We start from the raw sequence: 19,859 nt of genomic DNA, 5'->3' as shown, positions 1-19,859 counted from the left end.
GTGGTTTCAAGAAACATGGAAACATTTTTCTGTTTTTTTTTGTATGGTGGTTGGAGACAAAGATTTATTTTTTTTTTTTTCCAGAACAAAACTGAACCAGAAAGATGTCTGTGGGTTGAGATTTTTTCCTTTAATTTTTAATTGATTTTATTTCTGAAGTAGAGCAGTTGTTTTAATTGCTGCTTAGTCTTAGAGGTAATAATTAAGTCCTGCACTTTCCTGCTTTCATCAGTCTGAAGGGCAAGATACAACGTGCCTTTAGAACCTGGTCCGTCAGAGGAGGCTGGGAGATGCAGTGTCCTGAACCAAGTCACAGGCTTGTTTAAATGCTACTCTAAATATTTTTCCTTAATCCCAGCCTGAAAATGTGAACCATCTTGGATTAAAGTAAATGCAGTACTGACTTCTTTCGTTCCAGTTCATTTGACTAATTGAATTCAGTGACTGGTTTGTGCAAAGCTGAGATGCACATGCTTGTTTTCCCCTTGATCCAGGAACAAAAATGCAACACCACTGCTTCTAGAAGTTTCATACAGTCATGGAAAAAACAGTGATTAATTCATTACAATCATTAGCAATTCTAGTATTAAACAAGATTTTAATGCAAAAATGATTATTTCTCAAGTGTGTTTGGGGAGGTTTTTATTTCATTTACAAGAAGACTCTCCAAGATTTGTTTTTGTGTTTAACTTAAATTCTGATTTCCATCTCAATAAACCCTGATGTAAACAGAAGTAAAAAAGAAATGACTCCTTAGCTGTTTTCTAATAAAATGAAAGGTGAGAACGAGGGTTCCAAGGAAAGGTACACAAAGCCATATATGCTCTTAAGTAAAGAATAGGTGAAATCTCATGTTGGATTTGTTATAGCTCTAATGGCAAAGAACAAATATGAGGCAATGCTTGTAGGGAGATCTAATAACTTCCCTTAAACAGAGCAAAACGCTTAGGGAAAAAGCTGTTCGAAGTGCACAAACCCTTTTCAGAATTCAGAAGCAAAATGCAAGTGCTTGTACCCAGGAGCCAAAATGCTTGCTGTCATTTTTGTGTTTGTTCTGTCACTTCCTTTAGGTATGTTATGTCTTCTGGATCTTTTTACTTTTAGGTTTTTGGAGCTGTTTTTCTGGATGTCTTCTCTCAGTATGCAAACTACTAAACTATAAGAACGAAGGATAGAATTCAGGTTAATTATTTGAACCAAGGATTTCTACTTGACGATCAGCAACGTGTCTGTAATTACTGCATTACATTTGGGCACATGCACCACCCTTAGGAAAGCAATGCCCTGGTGTGGTGATACTGCTTATAGGCCCTTTAATATTCTTGTCAGTTCTGCAGGCATCTTCAGGTTTCATGTTGTCTCAGGCAGTTTGTTGTCCTCACTCCTGCTCTCGTCTTCTTTCAGTTGCTAACTCCAACACTGGCAGTGGATCTCGCCGTGATTCCCTGACAGGGAGCAGTGACCTGTACAAGAGGACATCCAGCAGTTTGACACCAATAGGACACAGTTTTTACAATGGCCTCGGGTTTTCCTCCTCTCCTGGTCCTGTGGGTATGCCTCTGCCCAGCCAAGGGCCTGGCCACTCTCAGACTCCACCACCTTCTTTGTCTTCACATGGATCTTCTTCCAGTTTAAACCTGGGTAAGAACCATAGTGCCACTGTCCAAGGTTAATGCTGCCATGCTCTCACTTTGAGCAGAAATGCCAGCGCCTGTGCTCTGGTGTGGGTGAGGTGTGTGTGCTCTGCTTGCTGCTCTTACTCCTGCCACAGATTCCCTGCTTTTGCAGGAGCTGGTGAAACACTAAAGCAGGAGTTGCTGCACTCCGTGTTGGTGCCTCTCTCGGTAGTTGAGATGTCAAACAGGAAGGGGTATGTTCTGCTCCCTAAGTTCCTCATCTCAAAATTAACATTAATTTACATGACATTTCTCAGTCTTTTAAAAACAGTTTTCTCACACAGAGAAGGCACCAGTTGTTTATTATCTTCCAGCTGAATAGATACCTAGGCACTGATCCATAAGCTTGTCACATGTTTCGAAATACCCATTCCGTTTTCAGTAAGAAAGTTGATGAACTTAAAATCAAGCCTATTCTCTTAGCCAAAATATGTCATGTTATCTGGGGCAATATTTGTAGCTGAGGATTTTGTTCGAGCTTTTGGAAAATTCCCATCAGTATATCATTACCAAAAGCACATTAGCACATGGCTTTTTTTATTTTGGATAAATGTTTCTACACACAAGTTTACACACAATCTTTTAGTTGGTCCCAACCTGTGTTACATGCAATAAAGTAAGTTTTTAAAGTAAAGCATGTATTAAGTAATAAAGCAGTGCTGATCTGAACTTCCCAAACTGCTCATTCCGAGGCCTCATAAACAAACAAGATGGGTTTGTTCTTTGCATACACACCAAATAATTTAGTGTTGGTTCAGAATATTACTTTGTTTTGGTTCTGTCAAGTGTCTGTCTGGATTTAATGCAACTTCTGTTTCCCAGAACGCTTTGTACATGCGTGCACACACTATTACTCATCAGATAATATTTTTGTTTACTGAATGTGTGTGTGATAAATGTGGATTCTGGCTAAAGGTTAGCATGAAATAGTGATAAATTGGATTTTTGAGATCAACCTTAGATTTACCATCTTCTCTTGTTCAGAGCTTTAATAGAATTGGAAAGGGTTTTAGCTGTATTTATGCAGCTGTATAGTCCTTAAGCTGACAGTTGAATAGCTACGATAAATTAGTGCTAAAGACTAACCAGAGTCAAATTCTGGATTTAGGAAAAGTCTGTTGCCCCTGCAGGCAAACAAAAGAACGAATCTTAGAAAGTGGATCACAGGAAGGCTTGTCTGTTCTAAGAACAAACCCTAGAAAGGAAGGAGAGCTGCCATTTACATAAGTGGGCTGTGCCCCAGGGTGGTTAGTATGGGTCTTCCCATTCCGGCAAGGTGTTCTGTTCTCTGTAGCACCTCTCAGCCTTCTGTGGCTGACTTCATGCTTGCTGGTTACTGCAGGAGAAGTCTCATGGCTGGGTGTGGTTTTTACCTGGAAATCTCTAAAGGGTCATTTGTTTTGTCTTTCATGGGTAGTGTAAGACAGTGTGAACAGTCACCATTTCTTTGAATTGTACGTTTGAATGCTATGAAATCATTACAAGCATTGTAAGAGGTTTGAGGAGGACTCATTTTCCATTCTGGAAAGATATCAAAAATTGTTTGTGATAAAGAAGGTGAGGAGAGTTTTGTTAATACGTAAAAGTGAAAGGACAGATGGGAGCACTCAAATGTGGTGTTTGCCAAAAGGGAAATCAGAGCAGATGGATTTAGAGCATCACTATATGGAGGAGTTGCTTCATGTAGTTCAGTATCAGGGTTACAGGATGACATAAGAAGTTGGTGCTAAATCCCATTTGCAGTCAGGAGAGGTACAGTTAAATCCTGTGTGTGTGGTGGACTTGGCTTTGCCTCACAGGGATGTGAGGGCTGGTTGTTTGCTGGGCTTGTTGTGAAGATTCAGCTCCTGCTTTTGTGGCTTTCTGAGAGTTCATGGCTATGAAAAATGGTATTTGTCATGTTACTTTTTTTTCTGATGTTATTAAGGGACCATATGAAATATCTGGATAGTCACAGGTACCTGGAATAAGCCATTCCTTACAATTGAGGGAACTGCTGAGGGAGGAAAGCTGAGCTAAGTAAGTGCTTTAAGCTCGAGGGTGTATGCAACACGTACAAACGTGCTTAGCTCAGATGAAAGCACTGTAGGTTTATACAGTGAAAATACAGCCTTCCTCTGTCAGTCTGTTTAGAACCAGAACTGTGCCATCCCTGTTTCTTCTGTACAGCTCCATGTGCTGTGTGCTGTCAGTGTGCTTAGTGTGGGCAGCCAGGTGCTGGCACGGCCTGATGGCTGCAGACAGCTGGCAGACCTTCTCTAGAAGCTTGTTCTGGCTGAAGACACAGGAATCTGTCAGTGCCAGCATCTTCATAGAATCACACGGTGACTTAGGTGGGAAGGAACCTTGAAGATCAAGTTGCAGCCTGTGCCAGGGGCTGGTTACTACCCAACAGCTTTGCAGGAGGCATATCTGTTCTCTGGGACTTCTGCCCTTCAGATCCATCTCGGTGTTCCCACAAGCTTCATCAGTATGCATGCAGCTCTTGAACAGGGAGCATTTTCATTCTGGTAAGATCACACTGAAGCCTCCTTTACTTGTTTTAATTCTCCTGATCATGTGCTGGGGTACAGGAGCTTGGGATGTTTAGGAGTTTGGAAGATGGATTTCAGAAGCACTTGTGTTATTAGGAAACCTGTCCCTGCATGGTCTCTCATTCTCAGTATGATGTTGTCACTTATGGGGAGACCTTCAGACAGCATCCCCACCAGAAGGGAGACCTGCAGGAAAGTTTAAATGGTTCTGTTAGGCCCTTCAAAACAATAGGGTTTTGCTTTGCAGACCTCTGGTAGAAAAGACTGCCTGTGCAAATGATACTTTGCCTCCGAACTAAGAGACGAGATATAGATGATAACAGTGTGAGTGCTCAGCTCTTTCCTTTTACAGCCATTTGCAACAGATCAGGAAACGCTTTTTCATTTCAGTGTATTGTGCCATGGCTCTTACCTGCTCTAGGCTTTGGAAGAACAAAGGGTAACTGAGTGCTTGGAGTGCAGTGGAGGCTTAGTATACCATTGCTCATTAATTTGGTTTCCATTACCTTAGAAGCAGTTGATTTCATATTCTCTTTGCGTATTCCAGCAGTAAGGAATATCACTTAGTCATTTGTTAGAGCTCTTAATTAAGAAGTCAGGCAGAGAAGATGCCAGCCATGCCATTGGCAAAGCAGCACAAGAAAGGGATGGGAACAGGAAGTTCCTGAGTTGCTTTCCTCCCAAGAAAGCAGAGTTTTGGCAGCTGGTGGGGAGAAGTCAGAACATGCTTGCCCAGCTCAGAGATGAGGAAACTTAATTGGTCTGTTATCAGATACTTAATTCTCAAACAGCACTTCCTGTGCGGAAGCCTCCTTGAGGCACTGCTGGCAGAGAGTGCAGTTCACTCTGTTCTTCTGGACCTATCATTTGCATGGCTGCTGGGAAAAGGCAGGCAGACCTATGGACCTGTGCCTTCGAAGGTCTTCCTCTCCTCCTTTGCAGAGGTTTGCAGGTTTTTTCAGGTAGTTTCCCTTGCTGCCTCCCGTGGGCTGTCCGCATGGCAGGTTCCCATGTGGTAGGAATATTCTTAAGAGATCTCTAGCCCACTCAGGAGAAACACACCCAAGTAGCTTGCAGCCTTTGGCCAGCAGAGGGATCCCAAGCCCTGCAAGAATGAGTCCTCTGCTGCTGAAGCACAGTGCAAAAAGTACAGGCAAGAAAATGGCATTTAAAGGTTTAAGTCGATTGCTGTCAAGACTTACAGCTTCCTGACTGTGTGATGGATATTTCCCAGACCTATTACTGGGTAACAGAGTGTTTTCCTAGTACGAATGAAAATCTTTAGTACATATTTGAAAGCATTTGAAAGGATTCTTTGTGATCTTCATTGCTTTTAACTTACTGGTGTTTATCTGTATTGAATAGTGATTTGTTTTGTTTGAGCTTTTTCTAACATTTTTCTACTTGCTTCTTGCTGCCTTTCTGCTGTCTGATTTTGCTTTAGTTCTGTTCTGCTTAGGTGGGGTTGAATCAGCAGCAGAGTAGGTGGGGAAGAAATGGAGGTGAGGAACAAAGTAAAGTAATTTGAAATCACGAGCTAGCAAAAAATGCAATCAATGGGATTGATTTGTCTGGTTTAGACAGTGCCAGCACAGAGTGAGGAACAGAAGTTGTTTCAGCCTGTTCTCTGCTGAACTCTTCAGATCATCTTTATCTAATACACGAGTGCCATGTTAAGGAGCTGTTTGAATGTGTTCCCACCCAAGTTATTTTGGGGGCGGTTCATTCAGCTTGGTTGAGAGTACTTCTAGTTGAACCATGCTGCAAATCAAGATGATGGAAAAAGAGTAATTAGAAGTAAAATGTCACGCGAAGGTTCTGAAATGAAACAGACAAGGAATTCTTTCCTGTCTCTTGAGACCCCTTTGTTTTCATGACTTGCAGGAGGGCTCACAAATGGGAGCGGCCGTTACATCTCTGCTGCTCCCGGAGCTGAAGCCAAGTACCGCAGTGCAAGCAGTGCCTCCAGCCTCTTCAGCCCCAGCAGCACGCTGTTCCCTTCATCTCGCCTGCGCTATGGCATGTCTGATGTTATGCCCTCTGGCCGAAGCAGGCTGCTGGAAGACTTCCGCAATAACCGGTACCCCAACTTACAGCTGAGGGAAATTGCTGGGCACATCATGGAGTTCTCCCAGGACCAGCATGGATCCAGGTGAGATTTAAAACCTCGCGCTGTGGGGAGCTTTTGTGACTGCTGCTTTTTGATTTGACATAGTTTGCAGTTTACATTGCATCCTGAGGTAAAAGGGAGAGAGGGTGTGAAAAGACATTATGCCAGGTAGTGTAACACTCTGACCCTTCTTTTTATAGAATGGAGTCAAGTTCTTATAGCATGGCATCCCTCTCTGAAGGGGAGTTGGCTTGCTAGTCCCACTGGTACTGCTGAACTCGTTTGAAAGCTGCCTGGATGTGAGACCTTGCTGTATTACTATGTTGAGATCTGCTTTGCTTGAGTCTTTGGGGTATAGATAATGGCACATAGGCATAGACCTCATGAGTGCCACCACTTAAGGTTTCAGATTTGTGATATATGACACTTGTTTTAAACACCTGTGTTTTGTAAAAGCTCAGTGTGTGAAGGTTTTGTATTAACAAATGCTCTGAGGACACGTTTGCCAGTGGTATCACAGCAGCCTTATTTTTCAGGTTTATTCAACTGAAACTGGAGCGTGCTACCCCTGCAGAACGTCAGCTTGTGTTCAATGAGATACTCCAGGCAGCTTATCAGTTGATGGTGGATGTATTTGGAAATTATGTCATCCAGAAGTTCTTTGAAGTAAGTCTTCATTCCCCTCTTCACAACTCTTGCTCAGATGCCTGCTGTCCTGAGGCATAGGATGAGTTCTTAGAAGCTGTGCCATTTGGCTGAGGTTTGGTATCTGGCAACACTGATGTAATTTCATTCCCGTGTGCTGCTGCGTCCTTCCTGCTGTGGTGACTGTAATGTGGGACTAAAAATCTTTTCAGAAGAATAAATCTCACCTTGTGACATGAAAAAGGTGGAGGAATAAGTAACATATTGAGGGCATTGAGATCCAACAAATAATAGTTTTCTGTCTCCTTGGATGCTTCACTGAGCTGTCAATTCTCATGTACTGAAAATTAATACAAATTTTGGAGAGTACCTTGTATTTAAAAACACAACAAGCAGCATCCACTGAAGAACAGTGTGTGTTTCCATGCAAGGAGAGTGAGCCACTCCTTCTCTCTCCTTCCTGAAACTGGTCTGTTCCTTCTGCACTCAGCCTTAGTGATTTTACTTTGTTTTTTTTTAATCTGGTGATTTTATATCAATCCTCTCAAGGGTTAGTGCATTAGCAAAGTGGCACGTCAGATTTGTTTCAAATATGTCGTGCATGTCAGAGCCAGAACAAACATCTCACTTGTGCTTGTTCAGATGCATTAGGGTGTGGCTGTTATTTCTTTTTCAGTAAGTATGGTGTTTCTTGTTTAACACTTTGGTATGATAGAATGGGAGGGCTGCTGTGCTGCTTGACCACATGAGGATTTTGTGCTTGTGGTGATTGGTTTTAATCTTTCCAGTTTGGCAGCCTGGAGCAAAAGTTAGCCTTGGCAGAACGTATCCGTGGGCATGTTCTGTCCCTGGCTTTGCAGATGTATGGATGTAGGGTGATCCAGAAGGCCCTTGAGTTTATTCCCCCAGACCAGCAGGTAATTGTAAGTTTCAACTTTAACTTTCTTCTTGATGTTGAACGTTTCTTGCTGTTTGGTGATATGAATTGCAGTCTTCTGTTACTCTTGGTTTTGTTTGTGGATGGTGTTCTTTTTGGTTTGGTTTATGGTACATCTCTTATGTTTCTTGTGCATGATTAGTAACTATGTGATACTGTTCTTGGGTCTCATTGTCATCTCCTTGTTCCACTGTACAGCTAATGGTGTTGGTTCTCAGTTAGTTCCCTGCAGTCAGATGATGTAGGCTGCTGGTGCTGGAATTGAGTGCTAGTGAATGAGAAGATACTTTAAAATCAAAGTAAATTGTGCCAAAGTTTTACTTTGGATTATTTGCTGGGATATTGCTGCTCTGATATGTGGGTCAATACCCTGCTTCCCCACCGAGTGCATAAGGAGCCCCTAATTCCCATCAGGCCAGGCCCATTGTATGAGAAGGGTTGATAATAGCCTAAATTCTACTCAGAGCTCATTAATAAATCAATTCCGGTAGGATTTTATTAACAATGAATTAAGATGGAAAATACACTCTGCAGGCTAGCTACCAAAGGTGTTAGGAATCACTATGTAGGAATCTTAATGTAGGTTATAAAGTTAGGGAAACAACAAAAAAAACCAACAAAAAGCCCACCAACAACAAAAGACACTGAAATAGAATTTAGAGGTGTGCTCTCTTTGGGTCAAGCACAAGTTGAATTTAGCACTATCTCGTGGTGGCTCTCTGCCAGCAGAGAGTTGTGGGGCAGCACAACCTAGTGGTGCAGGTACAAGGATTTCCTCACAAAACTGCATTCTAGAAGACATTAATACTGTGTGCTCCTGTTTTTATATCCATTACAAAGGTAAATTGCCTGTTCATGTGTAACTGTTGAATTCCTGAAAAATCACTTGTTCTTTATTTACAAAGCTTTCAGCCTGCATGTGTTGTGTTAGTCATATCTAGAACTTGCCTGCTTGATTTTCTTAATGTATAGTATTAACTTCCACATGAAAAATACTCACAAGTTTTTATCCCAGTGATGTGTGAAGCTGATTGATACGTAAATATCTTATATTTCTTTTTGAGGGGAGTGGAGAAGGGATCAACAGATACCATAGTAAAGTTGTATGTTGGGATACAACCAGTAAAATAATCTTAAATGTGAACACTTAGGTTTAGAAGGATACCTGTGTGTAATGAAGAGTCTTCTTCATAATGGTATTGTTGTAGGTGGTGTCTGTATTGTAGCAGATTTCATTTCATCCCTCAGCCACTGGAAAACTTCCCTGAGATTACTGAAACTCATTGTGCATCTTTCATGCCTTCAGTGTTCTTCTGCCATGCTTAGCAGCCAAAACTTTGCCTTTCTCAGCCATGAATCCTGGTGTTGCTTTCTGTTTCTTTCCTCCTAATAGAACGAGATGGTACGGGAGTTGGATGGCCATGTCCTGAAGTGTGTAAAAGACCAGAATGGTAATCATGTGGTGCAGAAGTGTATTGAGTGTGTGCAGCCTCAGTCCCTGCAGTTTATCATTGATGCATTTAAGGGACAGGTAAGTCCTTAGCCAAGATACTGACTCTCATTCCTTGTGTTCTTATCATTTGCTTTACACAGCACAACAGTGGCTGTAACCCAGTCACGTATTTGGGGACTTAACATTTAGCAAGTATTAGCTGAAAGGTGAGTGAGCCTACAGCATGAGCCTGGGAGTTCTTCAGACACGTCTCTGTTGTCATTTTCAGGTATAGCACAGTAAAGCAGCCTTGTAAACACCTGTTTTCCTGCAGCATTTAACATTTTTTATTGATGGGGGGCAAACAAATCTGCTGTTGATTTATCTTTATAGTAAAGGTGGTGAACAGAATCTTCTGATGAGTGGTATAGATTTTCATTATGATCCCTCCCTGTGAGAGTGGCTTACAGACTACTTCCTAAGGGTCTGAGGTCGGGACAGAAGATGAGTTTTGTCTCCCTAAGCATAGTTACTTAATGCTTCATTATCCTAGTAGTTCTGGATTTGAATTGTGTGGCTGCCTTTGTTCTGGCTGTAGTTGGCTTGTCTTCCATTACAGAAGTGCTGTTCTGGGTGTTTCCAGCTTCAGCTTAATTGGCTTTGGAGAGAGTGACTTTGAAGTATTGAGGGTTTTGCCACAGGGATGTGAGGATAGCCTGGGGTTATTACAGCAGGAACCAGACATTATTAGCTTGTCTGCTCTTGGAACATCTGCAGAAGTGTTGACTTGCTTGGCTGTGTCAAAACAAGCAGGATTCTAGCTGGGAACTTGCTCAGCAAATTTGCTGGTTCACATTTAGCTTTGGACTTTCCCTCAGGGAGTTAGGCAAGGCAGAAATACATCTGGGAACTGGTGGATGGCAGTGAAATTTCTTTGGCCAAGCTGTCCCAGTTTCAACTGAACTTTCATATGCAAGCTTAAACTTATTACCTCAAGACTTTTTTTCTTCTGTGGTTCATTGCATTTGAAAGCCTATTTTCCTGCACGCTTTACTGAAAGTAGTTATTAAAAAATTGTAGTCTGTCTGCTTGACATCAATGCTTGGATTTGCTGCTTCTGTTAATTTTAAGCCAGCAAACAGGACTTTGTGCTTTAGACAGAAAACTACACAGCAATAATAAAATGAATAGGTGTCATGTTCTTAGCAACAGATTTTATAATCCTTTAGAAATGAGGGAGAAGGTTTCTTGTTGTCACTTCTGCTAAGCACAGTTAAGGCTTTTAAACAAATCCAGATACTTGAGAAAAATCCTTTGAGTATTTTTAACCTTTCTGCTTCATACTATTTCTTCCGTAATTTTAATTATGCAGCTGGCAAACAGTATGCTGGATTTACTCTTCTGAAACTTTTAACACAGCTTCCAATAATGCTTGCCCATCCGGGTGTGTTTTATGTTAATCAAGACATTTTCCCATTTGTTTAACGTTTGTAAATGAAGAAGGTGAAGCACAGGTAGAGATGTGGTGTGGCTGTGGTCTCCCTGTGGCAGTGAGGAAGCAGATGTTTGCACTATCTTGAGCTGCAGTGCTGCAAGCATTGGAGCTGGCATTACCTCCCATGTCCAGGAAAAGCACCACGTGTACATTTAATTCCAGAAGGTTTCTAGGGTTCACAAAGACTAATGGATGTGTTGCTGCCTGTGCTTGTCTGTTTCTGTTGAATGCAGGTTTTTGCATTGTCCACACATCCATATGGCTGTCGTGTGATTCAGAGGATCCTCGAGCACTGTCTTCCTGAGCAGACTCTTCCCATCTTGGAGGAACTTCACCAACACACTGAGCAACTTGTGCAGGTCAGCATGGGAGTGGGGGATTGGGTGCTGGGAGATGTTTTAGGGTACTGGAAATTAAAATCGGGTATTAGGAAAGCTAGCAGCACGTTTGGGGTTGCAGCTGACTGTTGCTCAGGATGTTGTAAACGTTAAGTATTCCATTCCCAAGGAGGAAGGCGGGGAGAAGGCATCATCACTGTTTTCGTTGTGTGTGAATATCTAGTAAGTATCAATGTTGGATTTGAGTCCTTTTCAAAAGAAGTATGTGTCCTAATGATCTTAAAAGAGTTGATGGTAAGGGGCAGATTACTTGTAGGAAAAAAAGGTACTGAACAGTTGGGGTTTCTGAGATGTGTTAGTTCTCTTCCTTGCATTCCGTGTAAGAGCTCTTTTATTCTAGGATTTGTGCATTGGGACACAGTGAATGTAACATGAAATGAATCCTGTCCTGTGTGCTCATATTTAGCATGTGGGGAGTGGCTGGGCCTGGAGGCTAGGCTTCAGGGCACGCCTCTAGTGCTACTGAGTGAAAAAAAATACCTGTCCTGTAGTCTGAACGTGGACACATTTAGAATATGAGCATACATAAGAATAGTTTTCTGTAGCTAGAACCATGCCATCAACCTCCTGTACACATTTAGGTATGGAGAGAGCTGTAATTGAAAATGAGCAAAATACTGACATTTCATTTAAGAGAAATGATACAGTTTCACAATTGGTATGAAGATGTGGTGTTTTACCTTCTGATGAAACTCTAGAATGCATATTTTTGCAGAAGCAGAAAGTATTTGCATGGTTTAAAAACTAGATGTTTTAATTAGTGTTCAGAGTTTATAAGAATTAATGCACTTTGGAAACTAGCTTGATGTTAGTCCAGATTTTCACACGCTTCTGTCTCTCAAACAGGATCAGTATGGGAACTATGTTATCCAGCATGTACTAGAACATGGTCGGCCTGAGGACAAGAGCAAGATTGTAGCAGAAATTAGAGGCAACGTGCTTGTCTTGAGTCAACATAAATTTGCTAGGTATGAATTTGTTTCTTAAAGTCTCCACACCCTGAGAGAGCTTGGACATGTGCTAGAGTTGCAAAAGAGTTGGGAGTGGGGTGTAGGAAGGTGAAAGGAGGTGAAAAATAACTTGATGTTGAACAGCAGAATGCAGTTTATAACTGCGTAAAAACTGGACCAAGTGACTGGCGAGGTAGATTTCACAGAAGACTCTGATTCTCATATGCAAAGGCCTTGGGGTCCTTTTTGAGATACGTGTGTAATGTATCTCCAGTATTGTACATGTGCCTCATGGGGAAGCTGAAACAATCTGGGGTTGTTAGTCCAGCTGCAGCAGAGCTAGAACACAGGTAGAAGCAAAACTCAGGTACCGTAGGGGATGTTAAAACAAAGTAATGCTTCCCACACTTGTGAACTGCTGTTGTGTGTATTTCTTGTCATTTGAACATGAAGGCTGAGCTGTTCACAGGCTTAATATGCCTCACTCTTTGTGATGGGTAGTGTGTTACTGTTTAAACACAAGGGAAGTATGATATCAACAGGAATTAGAAGTGTGGTCTGAACGCTGTTATTTCAGCCTTTTCCTCCCTGTTGAATGGCGAATGGTGTCCCCTGAGCTGAGCTCCAGTTGGGACAAATCACTTGGTGATTCTGTGATTCAGGCACAGATGCAGAAGATGAGACTAGTGAAGCTCTCCTTCCCTAACCACATATCGTGGTTAACTTTGCTCTTCAGAGGGCAGAGATTACTTATCTAATATGTTCAGGAATTTTGGAAGCTCTTTGCCTTTGCTATGATCTTCCATTCCTGATTGTATTTTTCTGTTGCTATAACCTTGGACCTCTGTTCCCACTGAGCTCCAAAGAGCAACTCATCTGCTTCTCCAGGGTACACTGTGAGAACAGACACTGATCTCAAATACAGTGTCACTGTAGAGCTGCACAAATAAATTCGGGTGAAATAAAACCTGAAATGGTCTTCTACCCATCTCCACTCAGATCCCAGGATCTTTGCACCAGTCGTGTTGCATTACTGAATTTCTGTGCCAGCACGTGTGTCTGTCCCAAAAGACCTGCACTAGTTAGAAAATGAAAGGCCTGGTCGGGTGGCTGTTGGCTCACCAGTTGTCCATTTTTGATGGTTACAGCAACGTTGTGGAGAAATGTGTGACCCACGCCTCCCGTACGGAGCGTGCCATGTTGATCGATGAGGTGTGCACTATGAATGATGGCCCTCACAGTGCCTTATACACCATGATGAAGGATCAGTATGCCAACTATGTGGTACAGAAGATGATTGACGTGGCAGAACCAGCTCAGAGGAAGATTGTCATGCACAAGGTGAGCAGCTGTAGTTGTTTGATAAGGACCCTGTGTTTTAAGAAGTGGCACTGCCACACTGGTTGCAGAGAAAAAATGAGTCTGATAACTGCTTTTGCCTTTAGGATTTCCTGACAACTGGGGTATTTGAGGGTTGCAGGAAAGCACTGGTTGGAATATGAAAATAGGAGTCAGTGAGATGCTGTTGGCCTTAAAACCAGCTGGTTGCTTCAAGCTATCTCTTCTGACCCAGTAACCCAGTTCTGCACTCGTGGCATAGTGAATGCTGATTTAAAAAAGAAAAATACAACGGCCAAGACTTCTTTCTGCTGTAGCAGTGCCACCGGTTTGGTGCTTGGCAAGGTGCCTTCTGGAGGTCTGGCAATGACGACACACTTGCCCTCTCTGAGAACAGTGCTTGCTAATGAGAGAAGCTTTATGTACTCAGCAAAGCTGAGCCAGACCTCAAGCGCTAAGGCAGAACTGGTTGCATATCTGAGGGCTGCCAAGCACTGCCTGTCACTTCACATCCCTGCTTTCCAGCCCTGATCAGGGAAGTCAGGCTTAGTGTCTGCACCATGCTAGCAGGGTGTGTGTGGTGTTCCTGCACCTCCTGGGCCTGGAGTCATTAGCCAAATGCTGTGTTTCTCAGTTGTAAGTATGTATAAGACTTTCATGAATGCAAGGACTTCACGTTGGCCAAAAAAATGAAGACGTTTGGGAATTAAAGAAGCATTGCTGCCAGTCCTGCCATCCACAGCTTGTACACCTGCTCCCTGTGGGCAGGAGGGCTCTGAGCATCAGGCAGTGTCCTCATCTTCCTGCTCTGTGAACAACATGCATGCAAACAAACTGATCTTCAGGTAGATTTATTCTTAGGTTTAGGAGTTATTCAGAGTAGATATTTTAAACCCAAACCTGCATTAATCCAAAAGAAATAAAGAAAACGTGTGCCAGTGGATATACACAGTCCAGCAGTAGCATAATGACCTATATCTTTGCTAATCTTTGTATGAGCTATGGGATGTATATTTAAAAAATAAATCTCTGCTGACACATTCTTGTCAAGCAGTCTTCTGAAGAACATGCTAATTAGGTTATCAGTGCAGCTGTCAAAAATAGAAGTAAGATGACAGCTAAATAAGAGTGGCTGGATGTGAAGATTTCAGCAGTGTTATTGAGCTGAATGAGAGCCTGGGAAAGTGGAGCACGTTTTCTGGTCTTAGGTTTTAAGAATTGCTCGTAGTGCAAACAAGCAGTTTGTATTGTGCTTCTGTTAACTACAGCACTTTGGAAAAAACCACAGCAGCACAACAACTGGCAGAAGAGATGGCTGAAATAAGGCATTATAGAAACGAGGATAAACAAAGAAGTGTTGGACCTGGGAAGCTTTCCTGTGCCTTAACCTCTGAGCAGCAGTCAGACCTTCCAGGGACTGCAGTGTGGGGAGGGCAGAGGCATAAATCAGATTTTTCCAAGTGTGGTTCTTGAAGTTGAATTAAGCAGCTAGTGAGTGAGCTGAAGAAATGGGCTGAGCGTGGGGTGGGTTTCCCATGGGAGTTTTGGTCAGCCCTGGCATGGACAAGTCGTGGTGCTGTTCTGTCCTAGGAGCAGGGGAGGGGCAGGAAGTGCTGCACATCACGTTCTGGTTGCTTCCCTCTCCTGTGCAGTTCTGCTGTGGGTGAAAGGTCTGTTGTGACTGAGGTACTGCAGGAGCTTGCTGGCAGCGTGGGATGTTTCTTGTACAGTAGGAAAATGAATTGCTCTTATGTCTCATTCCTCTGAAACTTTCCAGAACTTCAGCAGTGTGGTGATGTTAGCACAGCTGGAACAGTGCTTTCCCTTGTTTGGGGGTGCTCTTCCTCTCGTGGTGGCTTGGCTCCAGTTACATGAATCACAGTGGAGTTGGAAGCGACTTTTATTCTGAAATAGTATGAAGTTTTAATTCCACAGATCTCTGCTTTAAAAAAACAACACACAGTATTGTAAGTGTTAGGTTCAGAAAGAAACTAAACTACTGTTGAGCTCAGGAATGCTGCATGCTGTTCCCAGCATCTCTTAAACACACAGCTGAGGTTCATACTCAGAGCCCTTTCTGGCTTGCAGCACTTGAGCTGCTCAGCCTGGAAGGAGGAGGGCCATGGTGCTGGCTGCCTGGCTCACAGTGCAGCTGGAAACCAGCAGGAGCTGCTCAGCCCACCAGCCCCTTGTGCTGCCTGTGGTGGCCACACATACCCTGGGCTGCAAAGAGCAGCGTGGCCACAGAAGGTCAGGGAGCTGCTCCTGCCCTCTGCTCTGTGCTGTGGGGCCTCACCTGGAGCACTGCGTCCACATGTGGAGTGCTCAGTACAGGAGGGACATGGAGCTGTTGGAGTGTGAGCAGAGGAGAGACACAAAAAGGATCTGAGGGGTGGAACACCTCTCCTATGAGGACAGGCTGAGAGCTGGGGCTGTGCAGCACGGAGAAGGCTGCGAGGTGACCTGAGAGCAGGCTGTCAGTATCCAAAGGGCAGCTACAGGAAAGAAGGGCACAGAGTGTGTGGTGATAGAACAAAGGGAAATGGCCTCAAGCTCAAAGAGGGGAGAGACTTATGTCTAACCTAAGGAAAAAGTCTTTCACAGTGAGGGTGGTGAGGCACTGGAACAGGTTGCCCAGGGGATGCCCCATCCCCGGGGACTTTCAAGGCAAGGCTGGATTGACCCTGGGCAGCCTGACGGAGCTGTGGATGCCCCTGTTCATTGCAGGGGGGTGGACTAGATGGCCTTTTAAGGTCCCTTCCAGCTCTGAGGATTCTGTGCCTGCTCTGCAGCAGAGCCCAGTGCTGCGCAGTGCCACCCCCCCAGCTCTCGTCAGATCTGTGTTCACCTTCCTCAGCCTCAATCTCTGGTTGTATCTCCTAGATCCGGCCCCACATTGCCACCCTGCGCAAGTACACCTACGGAAAGCACATCCTGGCCAAGCTGGAGAAGTACTACATGAAGAACGGCGTGGACCTCGGGCCCATCTGCGGACCACCCAACGGCATCATCTGAGGCCCTGAGCTGCACAGGGCCCCCAGCAGCCAGCCCGCCTCGTCTGCAGTTAGAGAGCTTCACGGTTGCTAAACTACTACAAGAAGAAGGAAAAGAAAAAAAAAAAGAAGAAAAAAAAAAGCCTTTGTAAATTTCTTTAATTTTATTATGCATAACATGTACTAATTATTTTTTTTAATTAACTGATTGCCCTGCTGTTTTACTGGTGTATAGAATACTTGTACATAGGTATCAAATGTACATGGAAGGCCCCACTTTTGTTCACTGTTGTATCTATATTCCAGTTGTGGAGGTTTGGGGTGGGGGGACGCGGCGCTTTGAACGCGGGCCCCTCCTGCAGACGCCCATTTCTCTCTGACTCAGAAGTCAGCCACGACAGGTTTGGATTTTAGTGGAACGGCGCATTTAATGCTGTTTATAAATACTAAAAAAAAAAAGAAAAAAAAAGAAATCAACTCGCTCTAAAGCTTTGGTTTAAGAAGAATTAAGTTTCTGAAACTTTTTTAATTGCTTTGTTTTTGTTTTTATTTGGAGTATGAGTTGCTCGAGGAGGCAGCGTGGTGCTCTCTTGGGGAGGAGGAGGTGCACAGCCAGGCAGGATTTGAAGGGGGGAGGGGGGGTACGTGGTACTGCCCACTCCGTTTGTTCTGTTGCCATTGGGAGACACCATTTGATTATTTAGCATGAGGAAAACAAACCCAACTCGGCTTTGGTCTTGCTTCTATAAATATATAGTGTATACTTGGTGTAGACTTTACATATATAAAAATTTGTAGTATTTTCTTGTTTTGATGTCTGATCTGTATCTATAATGTACCCTAGTAGTGGAACATACTTCTGACTGTACAATTGTACATTTGTAAACCTCTGTAATGTAAATGTGGAGAAGTTTGAATCGACATAAACCCGTTTTTTGGTAAGAAAAAAAAAAAGAATTAGCAGAACCTGTGCATTTCAGTGTATATTCACACCTTTTATGGTCGTAGCATATAGTGTTGTATATTGTAAATTGTAATTTCAACCAGAAGTAAATTTTTTTCTTTTGAAGGAGATGTTCTCTTTATACAGCCTAGTTCATGTCTGAGGAGATGCTCGGTTTTATTTGTCACCTCGTGGGACAGTAGCAGTCCTTTCTAAATGTTCTGCAGAACGGTTCAGTTCCAAGTAGTGTTTTTTTGAACCTTCCCAAGTAATGTTTTGCTTATTTTGTGACAGTAAGAAACGAGAAGTGCAGAAGTGCAGAGCCCCCTGGTTTTCCTTACAATCAGAGCCCCTTTCCACCTTGTAAAGTGTGAATCACCTCCCCTTTTTGTACAGAAGATGAACTGTATTTTGCATTTTGTCTACTTGTAAGTGAATGTAACATACTGTCAATTTTCCTTGTTTGAATATAGAATTGTAACACTACACGGTGTACATTTACAGAGCCTTGTGTATATTTCCAATGAACTTTTTTGCAAGCACACTTGTAACCATATGTGTATAATTAACAAACCTGTGTATGCTTATGCCTGGGCGACTATTTTTTGTAACTCTTGTGTAGATTGTCTCTAAACAACGTGTGATCTTTATTTTGAAAAATACAGAACTTTGGAATCTGGCCTGGTGCTTTCCTGCAGCGTCCTCTGCTCCTCTGCCTCCCCCTGCAGGGGCTGTGCAGAGATGGAGGGGGAGCAGACACTCGGTGCCCCCAGGCCCCACGCCATCCTCGTGTCCCCGGGCTGTGAGCCGTTCTCAGTCCCCGCAGCTGTTGCCTGGAGGGGCGTGGAGTGTTTTTCCCCACTGCCTCTCGTGTTCTCTGCGTGGTTTCCTGTCGTGCTCCTCCTTCCATCCTTGCACTGTGGGTTCCTGTCCCTGTGATGCACTGAGCTCACGTCTCCATGGAAACTCCCGAGATCTCATTCCCGAGAGGCACTCACAGCAGCGCAGAGCTGTAGGGGTTGGAAGGGACCTCCAGAGATCGTGGAGTCCACCCTGCCTGCCAGAGCAGCTCCCAGCCCAGCTTGCACAGCTCGGGGTCCAGAGCGTCTCTGGAGAAGGAGACCCACCACCTCTGTGCAGCTGCAGTGCTCCATCACTGCACTGTGCAGAAGTTCCCATGCACGTTGGTGCACAGCTTCCTATGCTTCAGTCTGTGGCCATTTCCCCTCGTCCTGTCACCACACACTGCTGAGAAGAGTCCGGCCTCGCCCCTTTGCCTCCAGCTCCTTAGGTGTTGATAGACGTGGATCAGATCCCCTCTAAGTCTTCTCAAGGCTGAACAGCCCCATCTCTCTCAGCCTGTCCTCTTAAGAGAGGCTCTCCCCACTCAGCTCCACTCCATCACTGAGTGGGGTTGCTGCGGTTCCTGCTCTGCTTCGTTCCTCACCTGCTTGCTGTCCGAAGCTCACCTGTTCTCACGCTGCTGCAGCCCACTGCCCCCCAACGATGCTCACCCCCTTGGCCATATTTCTGCACCGTGTCCCTGACCTCAGCTCAGGGTGCATCCCACGGGCGGTGCTGGGGGCACTTCTGAACGTGGGGTAAAGGAACTTCTGCGTGGGGTGGGCCTGGCTCCGTCCTGCTGGCTGTGGTCTACCACATCAGCCACATCCCATCGTAGCAGCTGTGTCCCACCCGCGAGCCATACCTCACTGTGTCCCACCGTGCTCCCATCCTGTCACCTGTGTCCCACCACACCAGGTCATCACCCACAAGGTCACCACGTCCCGGACACATCCTGTATCCCACCACATAGAATCATTAAGGCCGGGAAAGACCTCTAAGATCCCCCAGGCCCACCCCCCACCTCGCCCACTGTCTATGCCCCTCGGTGCCACATCCCCACGGTTTTGGGACACTGCTGGGGACGGGGACCCCTCCACTCCCCCCGGGGATGCCCCGCGCGCTGCTCAGTGCAGGGAGCGCCGGGGACCGCTGCGGGGCGGTGCAGCCTCAGCAAAGGGCTCCTCCCAGCTGGCACTGAGGCACCCTTTATTATAATTTGCATCTCGTTAATTATGGCACAGTTAAGGCGGAGAGAAGCGGCAGCGGTGCCCCGAGGACAGGCTGAGGGGATCTGCTTCGTCCCCGCACCTTTTGGTGCCCTCGGTCAGCGATGTGCTTTGCGCTGTAGCCGAATGGGCTGATTTCCCATTTAAATCCAGGTGATGGCCCTTTGGCCACCTCCCTGCTCCACGTTCTCCCCTTCTCCTCACGTCTCTCCCATTCAGCCTCAGATCTGCCCCGTGGGTCACGCCGCCATCTGCCCCAGGTCCCCTTCTTCATCTGCCCTAGGTCCCCCCACCATCTGCCCCTCATTTTCTTCCCATCTGCCACAGGATCTGTCC

The 19,859-nt window shown here is 44.6% G+C and overlaps 1 protein-coding gene and 1 non-coding gene across 10 annotated transcripts in view; both read left to right on the top strand.

Moving 5' to 3' along the window:
• PUM1 (pumilio RNA binding family member 1) overlaps nucleotides 1-16,530 on the top strand; it is a 65,276-nt gene extending 48,746 nt beyond the window's left edge. For 6 of the 9 annotated variants that reach the window (XM_065744415.1, XM_065744414.1, XM_065744409.1 and 3 more), the window contains 9 exons: nucleotides 1,405-1,641; nucleotides 6,095-6,362; nucleotides 6,857-6,986; nucleotides 7,754-7,888; nucleotides 9,296-9,433; nucleotides 11,063-11,188; nucleotides 12,074-12,195; nucleotides 13,326-13,518; nucleotides 16,399-16,530. In XM_065744415.1, the coding sequence (XP_065600487.1) occupies nucleotides 1,405-1,641; nucleotides 6,095-6,362; nucleotides 6,857-6,986; nucleotides 7,754-7,888; nucleotides 9,296-9,433; nucleotides 11,063-11,188; nucleotides 12,074-12,195; nucleotides 13,326-13,518; nucleotides 16,399-16,530 (1,481 nt within the window). The remainder of the gene's footprint in view (nucleotides 1-1,404; nucleotides 1,642-6,094; nucleotides 6,363-6,856; nucleotides 6,987-7,753; nucleotides 7,889-9,295; nucleotides 9,434-11,062; nucleotides 11,189-12,073; nucleotides 12,196-13,325; nucleotides 13,519-16,398) is intronic. The other 3 variants (XM_065744416.1, XM_065744413.1, XM_065744410.1) reach the window with 1 other exon arrangement.
• LOC136053851 (small nucleolar RNA SNORD103/SNORD85) lies at nucleotides 13,875-13,960 on the top strand. Its single transcript, XR_010622684.1, has one exon. It is a non-coding gene; the product is annotated as a small nucleolar RNA SNORD103/SNORD85 (small nucleolar RNA).
• Nucleotides 16,531-19,859: the final 3,329 nt, after the last annotated feature.

Source organism: Cyrtonyx montezumae, unplaced genomic scaffold (assembly GCF_038088225.1).
Source record: "Cyrtonyx montezumae isolate F1298 unplaced genomic scaffold, pur_monq_1.0 scaffold_31, whole genome shotgun sequence".
In the NCBI taxonomy this organism is placed as follows: domain Eukaryota; kingdom Metazoa; phylum Chordata; class Aves; order Galliformes; family Odontophoridae; genus Cyrtonyx; species Cyrtonyx montezumae.
This window is presented reverse-complemented; position numbering and strand designations above follow the sequence as displayed.